This window comes from Lithobates pipiens, unplaced genomic scaffold, assembly GCF_037356315.1.
Source record: "Lithobates pipiens isolate NorthernLeopardFrog02 unplaced genomic scaffold, aLitPip1_a1.2 Scaffold_1, whole genome shotgun sequence".
NCBI lineage: Eukaryota > Metazoa > Chordata > Amphibia > Anura > Ranidae > Lithobates > Lithobates pipiens.
Genome location: NW_027507685.1, coordinates 194,727,606 through 194,748,726, shown reverse-complemented (window position 1 = coordinate 194,748,726; position 21,121 = coordinate 194,727,606). Strand labels below are relative to the sequence as shown.

Sequence of the window (21,121 nt, the reverse complement as noted above, 5' to 3'; positions counted from 1 at the left end):
GCTTTATACTATTCGTTTTCTAATTCAAATTATATATGTTTTTTTATGTATCTATTTTGTGATGTATGTTCCCTTTTGCTTTTAAGAACCCTTCATTGCGCCCCAGAATAAGTGTCGACTTGACACGAAACATGTCGGGCATGGGACCCACATCAGCACATTATCATTGTGAATATACATTTATGCTCTAGTTCTCCATGTTATATTGATGGCTATCACATTGAACCATATTATCACATGAAATGTACTAATGATATTTTTTGCTGATTGAGGTCTTCATAAACCAATGTATTATCTATTCCTGGTTTTTAATCGCACTTTGTGTATATTTTTGGAATAATAAAATTGTTTATTGAAAAAAACGTTGCCTTATACCGATGCCTGTAAACTCCATAAGTCCCCTACACAATTTTTTCTTGTTTACTGATGTAATGGTGATCAGGGACACCCATGATAGTTGCCCTGGTTCTAGTGACACCAGAACTGGCAAGGCTTGCAATCAGGAACATTATTTCTGGATTCAATGGTTTGGCAACACTGGGACTGGTGTGGCAGCAATCAGGGACACTGTTGCTGGCTGCACTGGTCTGACAACACTGGGACTGGTGTGGTGTGGATCAGGAACACTGTTGCCAGCTTACACTGCTCTTGCTGCCATCAGAAACAATGTTGCTGGCTGCACTGGCACAGGTCTGGCTAGCAATCAGGAAGATTGCCGCTGGCTGAACTGACCAGGCAATACTGGGACTGGTCTGGCAACATTTAGGAACACTGTTTCTGGCTTACACTGGTCTGGTGGCAATCAAGAGCACTGTTGCTAGCTGCACTATCACAGGTCTCGCGTCAATCAGGAACACTGTTGTTGGCTGCACTATCACAGGTCTCACAATACTGAGATTGGTGTGGTGGTGATCAAGCGCACTGTTGCTGGCTACACTGGAACTGGTGACACTGGTACTGGTGTGGCCGAGAGCAATATGTTGCTGATTGCACTGGTCTGGAAGCAGTGAGGAACAATGTTGCTGACTGCATTACTCTAGTGACACTGGTGACACTGGTGTGAGGGTGATCAGGAACACTGTTGCTGGTCTGTTGGTTAAATGGGGCACTGGCTGGCTGTACTGCTATTGTGACTGACTGATCTAAGTGTTATCAGGAACACTGGCTGGCTGCTCTGGTATGGTAACATTATATTGGTGTGACTAGGGACACTGGCTGGCCAACAGGGCAGCAAGCCAGTGTGTTGCTGATCATTAGTCACACCAGTACAGTGACACCATAAGCTGCCACAATCTCTGTTTGGAAAAACACTCTGCTTCCTCTCAGAGGGCCGGCTGCAACACACAGACTGTTTCCATGTGTGATCACTGTGATTGTGTACAGTGGATTATTGGAATTGCCATCACTTTCTGTCACAAGAACAGAAGCAAACATTGAAATAGAGAGGGTTAATCTTCCTAGTAAAGACAGCCAAAACAAATCTGACAGGGCCTCCAACCCTTCTCCACTCAAAACGAAAAAAAAAAAAAAAAAAAAAAAAATACATTGTTTTGGCATTATAAGTACTAAAGTCCCCAACCCCCGGGCTGCAGACTGGTGCCGATATGTGGCCTGTTGGGGCTAAGGCTTGATTTGTATTTTGCGGCTGCTTCCATTGCCAGAAGCGCTCCCCCTAACCCTGGGCGATGAATCTCACGATAAACGCGCTGCGTACCTGCACAGGGGGTGAGGATAGTCACTGCCATACCAGGAAGAGGGCACCAATTGTCCCATTGTTACCATCTGCTCTGTGGCCGACGGGAATTATAGTCCGACAACATGAAGAAAGGCTAAGACCAGCCCTGCACTGGACTACCGATCCCAGAATTCCCCCCGTACCAGGCCAGATCAGTTGATCTAGCGCAGCCAATCTGCTCAGACACTCAGCTTTCCTGCAATATGAAATCTGTACGGTATGGTTAGGTCAGTGATGTGGAAGATGGACAGAAGTTTGGCACCTCTGCACCAAGACTCAGAGTTATGGAGGTCATACTGGTGAGCAGGCAACAACTGAGCTGCAGCACCTGATCTCACCCCCGATGCCTTGTGCCAGGGAGTTTGGGGACCTCTACTTTAAGCCAAACACTTTCTTTGTGAAAAGTGCATCACTGAGGGACGTTTCATATTTTCCCATAGTCACCCAGCAGTAACTGGCGCTCTTGCAGTCACACGGTTAGATTGAGTCACGCAGGGGCAGAGGGGAGCAGGAGCTGACGTAACTTCACAATGGGGGGGGGCATCAAAAAGGAGGAGACATGCAGAAGTCAACTGCTTCCCAACAAGCAGCAGCCAGAGGATTTGTTTCCACTAACAGTGGGGAAGGGCATGGAAATGGCAGGATCAATCTATTTACAAAAAAACCAACACATAAAATTATAGAAAGCTTCTGCGCACAGATAATAGGGTGTAATTTTAAAAATCTATACACAAACATTGTATTGCAGCTTACAGAATCTTAGATGCAACAGCTGCATTAGGTTTTCTTTTTAGGCTTTTTTTCTTCTATTTTCATCTGGTGACCCAGCTCAAGTCTGTTTTTCAAAAGCAAAAGCTCTCCTGCAGAATGCATCAGTTTACATGAGACAAACCATTTACTAGTGACATAGGTGCTTCGAATGATCAGCTTTTATTTATTCATGTAAAACCTTAATCCCAAAACAAAGAGAAAAAAAATGTTTGCTGTAAACTGATTATAAAGTGTGAACTAGAGGTTGGCTTTAACTCGTTCCCCCCAGGCTGACAATGCTGCTGTCCAAAAGGTGTCCCCTGTGCTCCTTCACCCAGAGAGGGGACACCAAAACAGGGAGGTGTGTTACTGGCCAGATCACCAGGTGAAAACAGAGTGGGAAAAAAATGCCTAAAAATAAGAAAACAAATGCAGCCACCACATGGAATGATTGGTAAGCTGCAATATATGACATTTTTGGTATTGAAGTTTAATACCGCTTATAATAAGGAGGATTCCACTGAGACTGTAGATATACAATGTTATAAATAGCTCGCCTACCTGAATATCCACTCCGTGCACGACTGAAGCTAAAGTAGGAATTGTAGCCTTCTATTATGGCGGTAGGTTCATCCAGCAGGTCTCCTAAACAAGCAAACCGTGAAACATTACAACCGTGGACTGCAGTGAAAATGTAGAAAGGGTCCAATCCCCAAATCCCATAAACATATATGCTCTGGTCATGTCCCATTGTACATGTATATCGAAAAAAATTAAAATAATTGGGACCTTCCACCTCTTTTTCAATTATTATTCAATCATCAGACCTGCCCCCTCCTCCTTGAAAAAAAACAAAGTTAGACTTACCGGTAACTTTTTCTAGGAGTCTTCCAGGACAGCCTCTGAGACATAGGGCTCCTCCCTCCAGGACAGGAAACACATTCACCCAAAAGGTTAAAAGGCGGTCCTCCAGGCCTTCCCCTTCAGTTTCCACAAGAACCGCCGGAAGGCTCTGAAAGACATAACACAATCGCACCACATTAGTACATCTCCTTACACTCCAACCAAAAAACTCTGGGTGGGAAACCAGGCTGTCCTAGAAGACTCCTAGAAAAAGAGTTACGGGTAAGTCTAACTCCAGTTTTCTCTTATCGTCTTCCAGGACAGCCTCTGAGATAAGCAAGAAACTTACTCTGTTAGGGCGGGACCACTGCCTGGAGGACCTTTCTCCCGAATGCTTGATCCTTAGCAGCAGCCAGGTCTAAGCTGTAATGCTTCGCAAACGTGGAGTAGCTGAACCATGTCGCTGCTCTGCAGATCTCCTCTGGAGTGGTACCGGCGTTCTCTGCCCACGAAGCTGACACCACCCTAGTTGAATGTGCCTTAACTAGAGGTGCTTGCCTCCCTGCCAACCTGTATGCCTCTAAAACCGTCATTCTAATCCATCTGGCGATGGTGGATTTAGATGCCTTTGCGTGACCCCGCAAAATTCACAAACAAAGATTCCGACTTCCTGAATTCTTTGCTAATTTTTAAATAAACTAAAAGGCTACGCCTAATATCAACTAAACTAAATCCTCCTTCCTCATCACCCTCTAAGGAGGAGTGAAATGTTGGCAGGATAATGTCTTGCATTCTGTGAAAAGCAGAAGCAACCTTGGGGAGGAAACTGGGATCTGTTTTGAGCACCCTATCCTCCAAAATCAACAAAAAAGGCTCTCTAAATCGAGAGCACCTGCAATTCACTCGCTCTCCTAGCTGAGGTAATTGCAATCAAAAAAGCTGTTTTTAGGGAGACCCATTTAAAACCAGATCGAAGGGACTTCTTGTGAGAGCACCAAACACCAAGGTTAAGTCCCAGGAGGGACAGGCTCTGACCTTTACAGGCCTGGACCTGGAGAGGGCTGTAAAAAAATTCTTTACGAAATGATCTTGCTGCAGGGAGACCTGAAGAAAGATGCTTAAAGCGGCAGCCTGGACCTTCAGGGTGCTGACAGAAAGCCCTAATTCCACCCCTGCCTGGAAGAAGTCCAGCACTGCTGGAATACCTGGATCTTTCTGGCCCTGTTCCATCAGCCAGGAATTGAACCTCTTCCACACCTTGGTGTAAATGGCCCTGGTCACTGGCTTACAGCATTCTAAAAGAGTCTTAATGACCCTTTCTGAAAAACCTTGGGCCCTCAGCAGCTGTTCCTCAGATACCATACTGCAAGCCTGAGGGTCTCTATTTGCGGATGCGGGATAGGACCCTGTGTAACTAGATCCTCCCTCCTCGGAAGATGAATCGGAGGATATATTGCCAATTTCTGTAGGACTGCAAACCAAGCCCTTCTTGGCCAAAACTGAGCTATTAGGATGAGATCCGTTGCCTGGGTCTGAAATTTCTGAAGAACTGCGGCCACCAGTCTTACTGGGGGAAAAGGCATAGCACAGGCCGAGTGCCACGCACTGGCAAAGGCATCTATCCCTTTGGCTTGATCCTGAGAGTGCAGGGAAAAGAACGGAGTAACCTTCTTGTTGCTTTCTGACGTGAACAAATCCACCTCTGGTATGCCCCAAGTCCTCACCACCTGCTCGAACACATCCTGGTTGAGAGACCATTCGTCCCGTTTTACACACTGGCGACTGAGAAAGTCCGCCAGCAAGTTCCGAGTCCCCTTCAGATGAACCGCTGATAGCGATGCTAGATTGATCTTGTCCCAAGAGAAAATCTTTCCCGCTATCTTCTGCAAAGCAGGGATCCTGGTCCCCCCGTTTGTTTATATAAGCGACAACAGCTGCATTGTCTGATCTTACTTGGAGGTGTTGTCCCCTTATTTTTTTCTGGAAGGCCGCCATCGTCCTCTGAACTGCCAGCAATTCCCTCTGATTCGAGGACCGTCTGGCTTCCACCTGAGACCAGGATCCTTGAGCCAGATCTTTTTCCAGGTGTACACCCCAGCCAAAGGAGCTGGCGTCTGTTGTCAGCACCAGAGCGGTTGGTCTGAACCACAACAGACTCCTGTCTAAGTTGTGACTGGTTCGCCACCACCACAAATTCCTCTTGACCCTTGTGGGTATCGGCATGGGACGATCCAAACTCTGTTGACTGCCATCCCAGTAATGCAGCAAAAGAGCCTGCAGCGGGCGCTGGTGGATCCTTGCCCAAGGGACTGCTGGGAAAAAGGATGTCATTAAGACTATCACTCTCATGACATCTCTGACATGGGCTTCCTGATTGGTCTGAAGCCGTGCTACTGCCAGACCTATCTTCTCTATCTTCTCTGATGGGAGAAACACCTTCCCCTCTACAGAGGAAATTATGTAACCCAGATACAGTACTCCCTGGGTTGGGATCAACTGGGACTTGTCCTGGTTGATCAGCCAACCAAGAAAATGCAGGAAGAGTTGCGCCTCCTGTAGATCCTCTTCTAGCTGCCGATAGGACCCAGCAACAAACAGAAGATCGTCCAAATAGGGGATCACTAATAGCCCTGACACGTAGCGGAGCTTGAACTTCTGCCAGGACCTTCATAAAGATCCTGGGAGAAGATGCCAGGCCAAAACGGAAGAGCCTTGAACTGGAAGTGGAGGATTTCCAAGTTCACCCTTACAGCCAACCTGAGGAATTTCTGGAATTCCTGGTGTATCGGTACATGTAAATATACGTCCCTGAGGTCGATTGTTGCTATAAAGCATTCGGGAAACAGAAGGTTCGTAAATCATAAAAATTGACTCCATCCTGAACCGTTTGTACCCTATAAACCTGTTCAGGGACCTGAGGTTGAAGATCAACCTGAATTTGCCTGATGGCTTTCGAACCACGAACACGTGGGAATATACCCCCTGTCCATGTTCTGCCTCTGGTACCCGGGTGATGACCTGTTGATCCAACAGCTCTCCCAACATCAGACTAAGGGCCTCTCCCTTCTCCCGGTCTCTGGGTAACTTGGTTACTAGAAAGGTAGGTGGGGGAAATGCACTGAACTCCAACTTGTAACCGGTTTTTATTATTTCTAATATAAAATGGACTTGAAGTTGCGTTTATCCATTGTGGGAGGAAATCCCCCAACATTACTCCCATTGGAACACAGGGGTCACTGGGATTTTGAGGTGGATGGAATAATATTCCTCCTCTGCCACGTCCCTTGTGACCCGACCAGTGCTTCTTAGGCAGACCCTCTCTCTCCTGCTGGGACTGTTGCCTAAGGCCTCGAAAAATATGCCTGCTCTCAGGTTTCTTTATCTCAGGAAAAGCTTTCTTTTTATCCTGGGTACATTCCACGGCCTCCTGGAGACCAGGACCAAAAAAGTGGTCCCCTGAAAAAGGCAATCCACAAAGCCTAGCGCTTAGATGCTGCATCTCCCGACCAGGCCTTTAGCCATACGGCCCTCCTTGCCGTGTTAACCAAAGCCACAAATCTAGCCACAAGCTTAACTGACTCCGCAGAAGCATCGGCTAGGAAACCAACAGCCTTAAACAATAAGAGAAAGGTCTTTAACAGCTGCTGTCGGGACATGCCTGCAGAAATATGCGTCTGTAACTGGGTTAACCAGCACTCCAAAATTTCTAGCCACACAGGTGGCTGCAAGGGCAGGCTTGAGTGCAATAGAGGAGGCATCCTAAGCCCTCTTCAACAGCACATCACCCCTCTTGTCCATTGGGTCCTTAAGGGATCCTAGGTCATCGAAGGCCAGATCACTCTTCTTAGAGACCTTAGCTAGTGACACATCCAACTTAGGCTGGGTCGTGTCCTTCTCGAAGGGAAATCTATGCTTGAGTTTGCTCTAAAAGAATGGTCTCCTCTCAGGGTGCTCCGACTCCAGCAATATCACTTCCACTAGAGATTTGTGCACAGGGAAAACTCTGGATTTCTGAGCAGACACCCCCTGATACATGAGGTCATGCTTAGAAAGCTGTACCGACTCCTCTCTGATCTCTAGGGTGTCATAGATCGCTTTTAACAGATCCCCCACATCATCCAATGTCCATTTGTTCCTGGACCCTCTGGAGTAATCTTCCTCTTCCTCAGAGTCAGACCCTGAGTCCACCTGGGAAGAGGCCAGCGACCTGGGCTCCCTCTCCCTGGCTTTCCTATCCTCCTGACTGGGCTCAGACAGGGAAGGTAAACTTGCTGCCCTAGGTAAGGGCACTGAGGGACCCTGCATCCTATCCATCATTCCTCTAAATGATTTGAAGTTGGATGCAATCTCGTCTTTAACTGACGAAAGGATCTTCTCACACTCAGTTGCGGAGTCATCCTTAGATAGATTACTGACACATTCAGGGCAAGCTGGCTTCTCCCAATTGGGCCCAAGTTTTGTCCCACAGACAGCACACTTTCTCCTTGGAGGCTCTATCTGAGCTCTGTCCTGAGCTTTGAAAAGACAGAAAAAAAACCATGATAGCCTGCTCCTAACCGCTGCCACCACTGTGCTCGGGGGATGGAGAGAAGTGCCCAGCCCTTCACCTGTGGTTCCCCACCCAGGGAAAGGCCTTGGCCACAAGGACCTTATTCCCTCCCAGATTTAAGCCATGGGCTGCCCTCACCACGCTTACCTGAGAGGTGCCGGTGCCAGAATAACCGGAGCCTGAACTGCTGCAGTGCCCTCCATGGCTCCTCAGTGTCTGTCACAACCTCTGCTGGATCTACACAGGCTCCGGACGCCCACCAAACCACACTGCTGTGCCTGGAAACTGAAACCTTCATTTCCTGGCGCCCTCTGAAGAAGCGGTTCCCCCGGAAGCAGCATCACTTCCGTTCGTTGGAACGCGGAAGCCCCTCCTCAGACGCACGCACGTTCATAACCATACCCGGAACAGACGTCGCGCATGCCTCGTGGATGCCGTTCATTCTTGGGTGCAGTATGTTCCTTTCCGATACCACCGACTGGACTGTGCGAAAATGGAGGTAGGGAATCCGCCGCTTTTCAGAGGTCCAACTCTCTCCGAGCTTATAGGCAGCGGGGTATAAGCAGCCCTCTCTTCACTGCAACTAGACAGAGGGGCGCTTTGGGCAGAGGAGAAGGTACTTCAGAGGCTCCCTCCTAGGACAATCCTGGAACCTGGAGCTCCCCAGGTTCCTCACATGCTTCCTTCCCGTCTGGCAGGAAACACAAAAACTGAAGGGGAAGGCTTGGAGGACCGCCTTTTAACCTTTTGGGTGAATGTGTTTCCTGTCCCAGAGGGAGGAGCCCTATGTCTCACAGGCTGTCCTGGAAGACGATAAGAGAAAAATTGCATTAAAATCTCTCAAAATGTCTTGCCTAGGCAAGAATGGTGTAGCCCCCCCCCAACTGCCTGCAGCGTCCTGGAAATTTCCAGTTAACCACCCAACCTCTGAAAGGTTTTTCCACCTTCATGACCAGGCCATTTTTTGGGATACACACTATCAGATTTTCGGCTGATTTTTTCCTTCAGATTTACCAAAACCATATAATATGGAGGTCAAACCTTAGAAGTTTCAATTTATATGCATTTAGGCCAGCCCTTGTACTACATGGTTTTGGTAAATCTGAAGACAAAAATCAGCAGAAAATCTGATAGTGTGTATGAGGCTTTACTTTAACTGACAAGTGTGCAGTCATGCGCCACAGTATCCAAATAAAATTTGTGTAATTTATTCCCCACAAATAAAGTTTTCATTTAGCGCTATTTGATCACCTCTGCAGTTTTTATACACAAAGTTTTTGCTATAATAAATATTCAATTAAAAAAATGTGAAAAACAAATTTAAAATTCTTTATAATGGTATGCCTTTATTTATTCTGCTACAGATTTCTGGTAAAAAAAAAAAAAAAAAAATCCCAGTAAGTGTATATTGATTGGTTTGCGCAAAAGTTCTAGTGTCTACAAACTATGGGAATTTTTTAATTATTATTTTTACTAGTAATGGCAGTGATCAGTGACTTGTAGCAGGACTGCGATAATGTGGCGGACAAACTGACACTTTTTTGCTGACCAGTGACACGAATACAGTGCTAAAAAAATATGCACGGTCACTGTACTAATGACACTGGCTGGAAAGGGGTTAACATCAGGGGCGATCAAAGGGTTACACGTGTTGCTTACTGGTGTTTTCTTGCTGTGGGCAAGGTGCTTGTACTAGGAGAAAGGCATGGGTCCATGTCTGCTTTGCAGGAACACAGGATCTATGCCTTCTGTAATTGTTTACATAGGCAGACCGCTGTTCTCCCTCTGTACCGAAGGATCGGTGGGTGCCAGCGGACGTTGAGTCCGTGATGACCGCTGATCGGCACCCACTCTGTATAATCATTGCAATAGCGGACTACCAGCGGTGTGATTGCGGGCCCCAGACTCAGAAGTGTCTAATCGCATACTAGGTATGTGATTCGGCAAAGCCGTGCCACATTACCACTGCATAACAAAGTTAGATGGTCGGCAAGTGGCTAAAGAATATGTACACCCAACATTTCATATTCCTGATATGTGGCTGATGTACCATGTACTTGTATAAGAGAGTATCCTGTTCTCTTTATTACCTCTGTGTGAAATCCCTGGTATGCCTGCCAATCCCTCTGCTTTACTATTAAAATCTTAACACACTAAGCAAGAGAGCGCAGCGTGGTCAGTTTTCTGGCTGTGCTGAGAACTCAGCTTGCTCTCCTCCAATGACTTTTCCTGAAGCGCCCTGCCCCCCCCCCCCCCCACTCCATTCACTGGGAAGACTAGTGTACTGTGGTTTTGCCTCCCCTAGCTCTCTGAGGTTTCTTATTCAACTGATAACAGAGGGTAGGTAATCACTTATAAAAGAAAGAGGAAAAACATTTATATCTACACACAAATGTTTTTACAGATCAAATTCCCTACAGCATGGGTAAACAATCTTCCGCAAGAGACAGCTGTTGTGGAACTACAAGCCCCATGAAGCATTGCAAAACAGATAGGCTCAGACATGACTGCCAGAGGCAGATTGATATGTGGTTTGCCCACAGCTGGTGTCGAGATTGCCAGCCACCTATCCTATGGGGTGGGTGTGTGTGTGTGTGTGTGTGTGTGTGTGTGTGTGTGTGTGTGTGTGTGTGTGTGTTCCCCACCAGGGCTGCTTACTGGTCACTTTAGTTTCCTGCAGGCAGATAATGTCTGCATCCAGTGAGTCAAGGATTTCTTTCAGTCCCACTCGAGTTGCCCGAATCCCATTTATATTCCAGCTCAGAATCTTCATCCTTCGAAAAAAAAAAAAGATATATCATAGGGTCAGTCCATCTGAAAATTATATACTGTAAGTCTCGCACCTAATATTATAGGTAAACAATCAGGCAACACATATTGGGTATCAAGACGCATGCTGGAGTAAGAGATATACAACTGGCAGATGTTAATGGCTTCTCATATTTCTCTTCTAAAAAGGCTTTTAACCATTTGCTGTCCTTTTTTTTTTCACACATTAAAATCATTTTTGTTAGCAAATTAATTAAAATGCCCAATTATTAAACTATTTTCTGAAAGCAGAGGCCCTGAAGAATAAAAAATCGTGGCTGTTGCATTTGTTTTTTTAACGCCTCACAATTTTTGCACAGCAGTTTATCAAACACAAATTTTCCAGAAAAATAAACTAAAATTAATTTTACTACACACAAAGATTTTGTGTACAGGTTCCCCCGTCCCTGGGCTCCCGGTCTCCAGGACCCCTTCCAGTCCTCTAGGCGTTGGTCTCCAGGATCCCCCGTCCCCTTTGAACTTCAAGACTCCCCAGTTTCCCTATCTCTGGGCTTCCAGTCCCTATACCCGCCCCCCCCCCCCCCCCCGGTCTATGGCGTTTTTGGATTACCCCAGTCTTCAGGGTCTCTGGGCTCCCCAACTCGAGGATTCCCCAGTCGCCTCAATCTTCCGGGGTTACTGGTTTGCCTATGCCTGGGCTACTGGTCTCTGGGTGTCCCCCACCCCCAGTCCCCAAAATCCCTGCTCTAACTAGACTGTAGGCTCGGTTTACACTGGAACCGGCTAAGGATCGCTGGGTTCCCAGTCTTCAGAGCTCCTAGTCTCCAGTATCAGTATCTTCCAGGTTTTTACCCCAGTCTACAGGGTCTTTCTGGTCTTCTGGGCTGCCCCCCCCCCACAGTCTTTGGGGGTTCTCAGGGCTCTTAAAGTGTTTGTTAAACAATAAAAATAAATAGATTTCCCTTAAAGCAGATTAAACAGCACAGTGCTTGAGCTGTGTAATCTGCCCCCTCTAAACTGTAAAAAATAAGTAAAAATAAAAACACACTGAGCCTACCGTTCCTGAATACCCTCTCTGTACTGACCAAGAAATTAAGGGCTACTGAGGCCAGACCACCATGGTCAGAATGAGTGCCTCTGTCAACCACAGTCCTGCTCTCCTCCTCACCCCCTCCTTCCTACCCATCAGCTCATGTCTGAGTGCGTGTCTCCACCCCGCTATTAGCAAAACGAAAAATGTTACATGTTCACTGCCAGCCCCTCTATGCTATCCTGGCATAGCACACTACATTAGGCTTTTATAAAAAACAAGCGTTGTAAATACTGATTCAGCGCTGTCTTCAGGCCAGTCATGTGACTCTCGGCTGGGTTTCCAGGGCTACTACAGGAGGGGCCAAGCGGCCATGTGATCTCCCTGGCTGACGTCAGAGGGAGATCACGGGCCCTCCTGCGGTATCCATCGGAGCTGTACAGCGGCCGCGAGTCATGTGATCAGCCTGAAGACAGCTCTAAATCGGTATTTACAGTGCTCGTTTTTCTAAAACACCAATTCAGCGAGCTATGCCAGGCTCTAATAGAGCGTCTGACAGTGTTTGAGTTATATGGGTTAACAAATCCTTTAAGTGCTCCCATTTAGCAGGACTCCATCTCCGGGACTCACCAGTCTTCAGGGTCTCCCCGGTTTTCCTGTCTCAGGGGTCATAGGGCCCCCCCCTCAGTCTTTGGAGTCTCCCCAATCTCAGGTGCTCCCATTCAGCAGGACTTCCTCTCCAGGGCTCCCAAGTCTTTTGGGTCTCAGTGACACCCCCCCAGTTTCTTGGGTCACCCCAGTCTTCAGGATCTCAACGGTTTTCCTGGTCTCTGGGCTCATAGTGTCTCTCTCCCCTCCCAGTCTTTGGAGTCTCCCCCATCTCAGGTGCTCTCATTCACCAGGACTCCAGGTATCCCAAGTCTTCAGAGGTTCCGGTCTTGATTATTTTTGGGGCTCCCATTCCCCAGCCTTAGACCAAGGGGGTGCTCCTAGGGGCCCTTCTACACCAAAGGCAGTTGGATGGAGTTTGAACTGCACTCCAACTGAACAGACCCAACATCAAGGGATTAATATAGGGATAGTTTACATCATCGCAGTGCACTTCAATACAGTAAAAAATAGAGCCTGCTGCATTTTGCTCACCGTAAATAAAGGGAACGTATGACAAATGCACCACACTAGGCCAATAAAGTATAGAAAAATGCACTGCAAAACACATGCAAGCGCACATCAAATGCATGTAAACACGCGTGACAAAAACATTGTTATGTGCCATTTCTGCAGTGAAGGGGCCCTAGGGCTCCCAGTTGTGAGGCCCCTTAGATAACACATGGACACCCCAAATGAACCATCACAAAGCCCACTACAAGACCGAGTCACCCCGGGTATAATATGGCCCATCTCTTATACACATCACACACACCTACAGCTCTTCTCCCAGTCCACCGACATTTCTACAGCACCCGGTCCCACTGCAAGCATGGCATTGATGTCTTACACTCAGCTTTCTATTTCCCGCTTACAGAGCTGACAGGAGCACTGCCGCTCGGCGCAGAGAATACACGTCATCACGGGGGGGAGGAGCAGCAATGACAGTTACAACGCGTGCAAGGAGAGGGGCGGGGCAATACTGGCAACAATGACAGAAGACGGTAGTAATAGGAGAAGCAACGTGGTAGGGGCGGGGCGCTGATGACAGAAGGAGGCACCTGTTTGCAAGAGAGGGGAGGAGTATAGAGATATGGGCCGCCCCGCCCGCCTTCCAATGTAAACACAGCCCAGGCCAGCACACGTGCTCCTCGTGTCATTGCTGCAAGGATAGGCCCCCGTCACTACACTCCTCCTACAAACATGTACTCTCAATGTCATTGCTGCCAGGATCGCACCGCCCCTATCAATATACGCCTTTCTTACAGACAGGCGGGGCAATCCTGGCAGCAATGACATTGACAGTACATGTTTGTAGGGGAGGAGTGTAGTAATAGGGGCGGGGCCATCCTGGCAGCAATGACATTGAGTGTACATGTTTGTAGGGGAGGAGTGTAGTAATAGGGGCGGGGCAATCCTGGCAGCAATGACATTGAGTGTACATGACTGTAGGGGAGGAGTGCAGTGAGAGGGGCGGGGCGATCCTGGCTGCAATGACATTGAGTGTACATGTCTGTAGGGGAGGAGTGCAGTGAGAGGGGCGGGGCGATCGTGTCAGCAATGACATTGAGTGTACATGTCTGTAGGGGAGGAGCATAGTGACAGGGGCGGGGCGATCCTGGTAGCAATGACATTGAGTGTACATGCCTGTAGGGGAGGAGCATAGTGATAGGGGCGGGGCGATCCTGGCAGCAATGACATTGAGTGTACATGCCTGTAGAGGAGGAGCATAGTGACAGGGGCGGGGCGATCCTGTCAGCAATGACATTGAGTGTACATGCCTGTAGGGGAGGAGCATAGTGACAGGGGCGGGGCGATCCTGTCAGCAATGACATTGAGTGTACATGCCTGTAGGGGAGGAGCATAGTGACAGGGGCGGGGCAATCCTGGTAGCTATGACATTGAGTGTACGTGCCTGTAGGGGAGGAGCATAGTGACAGGGGCGGGGCCATCCTGCCAGCAATGACATTGAGTGTACATGTCTGTAGGGGAGGAGTGCAGTGACAGGGGCGGGGTGATCCTGGCAGCAATGACATTGAGTGTACATGCCTGTAGGGGAGGAGCATAGTGACAGGGGCGGGGCGATCATGTCAGCAATGACATTGAGTGTACGTGCCTGTAGGGGAGGAGTATAGTGACAGGGGCGGGGCCATCCTGGCAGCAATGACAGGAGGAGCACGTGTGTCTGGCCTGGGCTGTGTTTACCCTCCAGACATTGGAAGGATGAGTCAGGAAATTCTTATCACATTTTGTCACACACTGACTGCCAGGGGAGTCACACGTTTCAGTTTTCACATATTATTAACCACTTCAATACCAGATACTTTTGCTCCCCTCCTGCCCAGGAGAGTTTTTATGCTTTCAGCGCTGCCACATTTTACATGACAATTGCACAGTCGGTCGTACAACACTGTACTCACATGATATTTTTTTATCATTTTGATCACACAACTAGAGCATTTTCTTTGTTTTGGTTATAAATTTTTGCTAATAAATAATCCTTCTTCATAAATTGAGGTCATAATTTATTCTACTTCATTTCCTTGGTGAAAACACAAATCAGTGTATATTAGTTTGTCTGTTGGAAAGTTGTAGAATCCACACGCCATGGTATATACTGTATCTGAAAATTGATCAATCTGATTCCTGATGTACTGATGGCCGATCTCATTTCTTGAAGCCCTGAAATGCCAGAACATCGGGCACTTTCACCACCTTCCTGTCCAGACCATATTTCAGATTTCAGCGCTGTCACCCTTTGAATGACAATTGTGCTGTCATGCAACACTGAACCCCAATGTCATTTTTATCATTTTTTTCCCCACACAAATAGAGCTTTCTTTTGGTGCTATTTAATCACCCCTGGGGTTTTTATTTTTTACAAAAAAGAAAAAAGACTGAACATTTTTGAACAAAAAAAAGTTTTTCTAAGTTTCTGTCAGTAAATTTTGTAAAGAAGTAATTATTCTCCTTTACTGATGGGCACAGACGAGGCTGCACTTATGGGCACTGATTAGGTGACACTGATTAGGAGGCACTAATATGCCACACTAATGTGCACTGTTAGGTGGCACTGATAGGCTACGCTGATGGGCACTGATGAGGCAACACTTATAGGCACTGATGGGGGGCACTGGTGGGCAGTGATAGGTGGTACTGATGGGCACAGGTAGGTGGCACTGATGGACAGCACTAATGGGAAGCACAGATAGGCAGCACTGATGAGTAGGCACTGAAAGGCAGCACTGACTGGTGGTATGGATGGGCACCAAGGGGGCTTTACTGTGATCAGGGCACTGATGATAAGTAAACACACAAAAAATAAAAATTCTCCTGCATTCTGGTGTCTAGTTCCTCAATGCATGATGTAACCAGCTTCATATAGTAATGACTGAGGTCTTGCAGCCCTCCTCTGAATAATGGGTATTCATACACTAAAGAAAAAAAAGAAAAGAAGGAGGGCGCACTGACCTAGTGCATTACCACTAGTAAAGCTTTATTCAAATGTAGCGCCAGTTCCTGAAGAGCACGCGCTATATGTTTATGAAATTTAAAGTTACACCTAAACTGCAGTTTGGTTTGGGTATTATTATTCCAAATTTTGACCTCAGCATCAGTCTGACTGGACTATGAGGTGTTCGGCCTGGCCATAGGGGGCGCTGTCTCCTCTAGTAGGCATGAAAACACAGTCTGGTTGGACATTATGTCACCTCCTCAATGGGGCGGGGGATGTCCACGCTGCAGATGATTGTCCCGTAAAGGTGGAAGCTTCCTGGCGGGTTCAGATCTTAGTCTGATCAAGCCCCAGATCATCACTAGCAGTGCATGCTAACATAGCCACTGGATTTGCAACTCAGGGGTAAGGGGTGGTAAAATCATGGCTACCTTTTTTACTGCCCCTTAACCACACATGTAAAGGAGGCCTCAAACTTGACATGCCAATTTAAAAGGACCACCTACGTGTGAACTCACCCATATGAATTAGAGGGTGGGCAGTCAGCAGGTGGTGGAAACATGGATCAGCGGCCTGAAACGTGTTACAATAGCAGGCCACAGCAATATGAACCCTCAATCTTGCAGCCAACCTGGCAATTTGAAGGTTGGCAGTCTAGGGGGGTGGTAAAAATGCAGATCAATGGCCTGTTTTTACTACCCCTCAGCCACACGTGTACACAAGGCCTCAAATGTGATAGGCCGAGTTATAATGGCTGGCCACAGCAATGTGAACTCATCCTTGCAGCCAGCATTTAAATTTGGTGGCGGACATTTGGGGGATGATAAAATGGGGATCAGCCACCTGTTTTTACCACTCCTTGGCCTCAGACGTGGCCTTAAACACAACGTGCTGAGTTAAAACAGCTACCTGCGACGATTTGAACTCACCGTTGCGGTCACTATGCAAAGGGGACAGTCAGGAGGTTGGAATAAGGAGGAGGTGGGGAAAAACATGGACCTGTTTTTTTTTACCGACCCTCGGCTACACGAGGCCTCAACATTCTGAGTTTACAAATTGTTAACAATATGAACTTGTAAATTTGTTGGTGGACAGTCAGGAGGTGGTAAAAATGCAGCTTAGTGGCTTGGGTTTTTTTTGTTTTTTTACAGGCCCTCAGCCACACATGTACACAAGGCCTCAAATGTGATATGCTGAGATATATTTGCTGGCTGTGGCAATATGAACCCTCCCTTATGCCCACCATGTAAATGGAGGAGGTGGGCAGTTGGGAAGGGGTGGTAAAAACAAGGATTCATTGCCTAATTTTACCCGCCCTCCGCCGCTAGTGTGGCGTAAGCCCCTAAAGATGTCTACAAAGATAGGACATTCTGAGGACAGCAAAGGCCTCCCTCTGATTCCTCCATTTCTATTGCCTTCTAGTGATTAACACTCAATCCTTCACCCCAGTCCAGCAATCAATCACTGCCCGGCTCTAATCACCCATCCTGGGCTGCATTGGCTTGTTCAAGGTCAGGCAGTGGGGGGTGAATTGGTTTTCTGCATTGCAAGTTCTGCACACCCCTCCATGGCCTACCCCGGACGGCTCCTTTAATTCTCCCTTTGCCATGGCTGGCTCAGCCCATCATCTATATATATATATTGCAGGCCTGGCCTGTAGGAGGGTAATCCTAACTGGGCCTCTGTCAGTGTGCTCTGCTACCTGGCCTGCTGCACTCTCATCCCCACTAATGTGTTTTAAGTCAGCTGTGTCCTGGGATTGGTGTGGTGTGTCAGCGGCTCACATGAGGATTATTGAGTGGAGTAGAACAGCAGGTGTCGGGGGAATATATTAAGCTGCAATCAGTACAGACAGAAAGGGCAAGGGCTGGTTTTATTTATATTCCTGGGTGGTAAAGCTGACCTTTCCTGACGCTTAGTGAGCTGCTGGCTGCTTGTCTGAGGTCATATGCACACAACACAATGGAGGGCAACTACAAACTACTGGAAGACAAGGCCTCCAGGATCCAAGGTGAGTCACCCAGCCTGTCTGTGCATGGGGGAGTCCCAATCCTCTCTATGCTTCTATCATTTATTATTAATAAATAATATTATCATTCCTGCTGAGAAAAGAACTGTCTGTGGTACCTCTTGTAACCAGTTAGTGTCTCCCTTTTTCCATGACAACTAGCAGTACAACCAGGTTGGTTGTAAAAGGGATTTTGTACTTACACATGGGATGATCTATGGGAGGAAGTGGGAAAAATGCAGCAAGTTAGTCTAGTGATTGACGAGCTCTGTCAACAACAAAGCCTTTTTGGTTTATAAAAGCTGAAGTGTTGTAGGTTATTTAAAGTACAACTTTTAAGTGTGGATTATGATTAAAATCTTAAAAGTATAACTGCATTTTATTTTTTAATAAACAAGTAGTAGTCATAATATTTTAATCAACTTTTCCCCCTCCTTTTGTGTGTGTGTGTGTGTGTGTGTATTTTTACTTGAAGTATAACTAAAGGGCAACAATTCCTAAATGATGAACTATTTAAAAAAAAAAAAAAATATTTTAGGTTGGGGATATGTTGCCTTCTAGTTATACATTTTAGGATATTTTGTTTTAAATCTTATTTCTGGTACTTGTACAGTGCCATCAATTTACATCACTTTTTACATATGTATTCTACATTCACATCGGTCCCTGTGCTCAAGGAGCTTGCAATCTAAGGCCCCTAACTCCACATACTAGGGCCAATTTAGACTGGAGTGTGGGAGTAAACCGGCGTACCCGGAGGAAATCTATACAGGGACTGCACCTACACTGCAAACTCCAGGCAGGTAGTGAGAATAATATTATCTAAAGGCAACATATCTAAGTGTACAACATGAAAAGTTATGAGCCGGGCAACATGACCTAAAGTCTGCAATGTAAAATAGTTTTTATTTTATTTTTTTCCTGTAGCCAAACACTTCAACTTTTAGATTTGCTTGTTTCTTAATCCTTTCATGACTGTAGGTAACATAAACGTCAATCCCTGCATGCAGTTGTGCAACTCTTTGCCATGTGTTAGTAAAACTGTACCTATCATTCAAACTAAAAGAGGTGTGTGTTTTTACGTATATGTAGCGGATCACCCAGTGAACACGCATGTATATTTGTACTGTGGAAATGGGGAGAGAACAAAAAAAAAAAAAAGTCGGTAGGCCATTTCCTTTTGGACACATTTTTAGTTTTTCATCGACTTAAACTATTGTATTTTGCCACTAGATGGCGGTAAATATCAATGGAAATTCCAAATGGTAATTGGCGCTATCTAGAGGCCAAATATAGGTAGTTTCCACTTTAACCACTTTCAGACCGGACCATTTTGCTGGTAAATGACCAGAGGTCTTTTTACAATTTGGCACTGCGCTGCTTTAACTGGTAATTGCGCGGTCATGCAATGTTGTACCCAAACAAAATTTGCGTCCTTTTCTTCCCACAAATAGAGCTTTCTTTTGATGGTATTTGATTGCCTCTGCGATTTTTTTTTATTTTTTGCGATATAAACGTAAAAAGACCGCAAATTTTGAAAAAAAATGATATTTTCTACTTTGTTATTAGAAAAATCCAATAAACTCAATTTTAGTCCTACATTTAGGCCAAAATGTATTCAGCCACATGTCTTTGGTAAAAAAAAAAAGTCAATAATTGTATATTTATTGGTTTGCGCAAAAGTTGTCACATCTACAAACTAAGGTACGTTTTCTGGAATTTACGCAGCTTTTAGTTTACGACTGCCCCCCCAAATGACCCCATTTTGGAAAGTAGACCCCCTAAGGAAATTGATAAGTGGCATGTTGAGCCCATTGAATATTTAATTTTTTTGCCTCAAGCGATTGAATAATAACAAAAAAAAAATATTTTATTTTTTTTATTTTTTTTTTTTTACACAAAGTTGTCACTAAATGATATATTGCTCACACATGCTATGGGCATATGTGAAATGACACCCCAAAATAAATTCTGCTGCTTCTCCTGAGTACGGGGATACCACATATGTGGGACTTTTTGGGAGCCTAGCCGCGTACGGGGCCCCGAAAACCAAGCACCGCCTTCAGGCTTTCTAAGGGCGTAAATTTTTGATTTCACTTCTCACTACCTATTACAGTTTTGAAGGCCATAAAATGCCAAGATGGCACAAAAACCCCACAAATGACCCCATTTTAGAAAGTAGACACCCCAAGCTATTTGCTGAGAGGCATGTTGAGTCCATGGAATATTTTATATTTTGCCACAAGTTGCGGGAAAATTACAAACTTTTTATTTTATTTTTTTCACAAAGTTGTCACTAAATGATGTATTGCTCACGCATGCCATGGGCATATGTGAAATGACACCCCAAAATAAATTCTGCTGCTTCTTCTGAGTACGGGGATACCACATATGTGGGACTTTTTGGGAGCCTAGCTGCGTACGGGGCCCCGAAAACCAAGCACCGCCTTCAGGCTTTCTAAGGGCGTTACAGTTTTGAAGGCCATAAAATGCCAAGATGGCACAAACCCCCCCCAAATGACCCCATTTTGGAAAGACACCCCTAAATTTAGGGGTACACTAGTGAGACTAGGTAATAAATGGCGGGTGCCCTGAAACTATAAAAAAATAACTAACCAACCAGCGTCACCTGTAACAGTTATATGGTGATCACTGGTGAAAGGGTTAACTAGGGGGCAATCAGGGGGCTTTATGCGGTAGTATATGGGGGTCCCTGGCGCTATAAAAAGCTGCGGCGAACCTAAATGCCTACCTGCCTAACTAGCGTCACCTGTGACACTAATACAGCGATCAGAAAAACGATCACTTATTAGGCTGGGTTCACACTGGAGCGATGCGCGGCGGGTTCCCGCATCACATGCCTCCCGGCGGCAGTTCACACTGCCCTATGCGAACTGCTGGGAGTGTCAGTGAAATGTTAATGACACCCCCAGATCAGTTCGCATATCGCAGTGCGATCTGCAAACTCTGATCGCATGGTGTGAACACCCATGCGATCCGATTCTGCTGCGGGCCAAAAAAAGGGTCCCGTGCGATGCGAATTCAGCCATAATATCTGTATGGCTGAACTCGAATCGCACAGAGATCGGATGTGATTTGCACTGCAGTGCGGTGCGAATCACATTCGTTCTCATAAACCGATGCAATGTGAACCCAGCCTTAGTGACACTGGCGACGGGGGGTGATCACGGGGTTAAACCTTTATTAGGGGGGTACATTAGAACTAAAGGGGCTAACCCTAACTGCCCTAACAGTTATTACAGTCACAAATGACACCAATGCAAAAAAAAAAAAAGACATTGGTGTCACTGTGACTGGGGGGGGGGTGTGAGTGT

General features: G+C 46.4%; 1 protein-coding gene across 5 annotated transcripts in view; it reads right to left on the bottom strand.

Annotated features, from left to right (window-relative positions):
• The window catches only part of APEX2 (apurinic/apyrimidinic endodeoxyribonuclease 2), a 66,521-nt gene that overhangs the window by 11,019 nt on the left and 34,381 nt on the right, over nucleotides 1–21,121 (bottom strand). Inside the window, exons 1-3 of one of the 5 annotated variants that reach the window (XM_077479448.1) lie at nucleotides 13,100–13,285; nucleotides 10,536–10,651; nucleotides 3,047–3,130 (exon numbers count right to left, since the gene is read on the bottom strand). In XM_077479448.1, the coding sequence (XP_077335574.1) occupies nucleotides 3,047–3,130; nucleotides 10,536–10,651; nucleotides 13,100–13,158 (259 nt within the window). In that variant the 5' untranslated portion in view covers nucleotides 13,159–13,285. The other 4 variants (XM_077479458.1, XM_077479466.1, XM_077479474.1 and 1 more) reach the window with 4 other exon arrangements.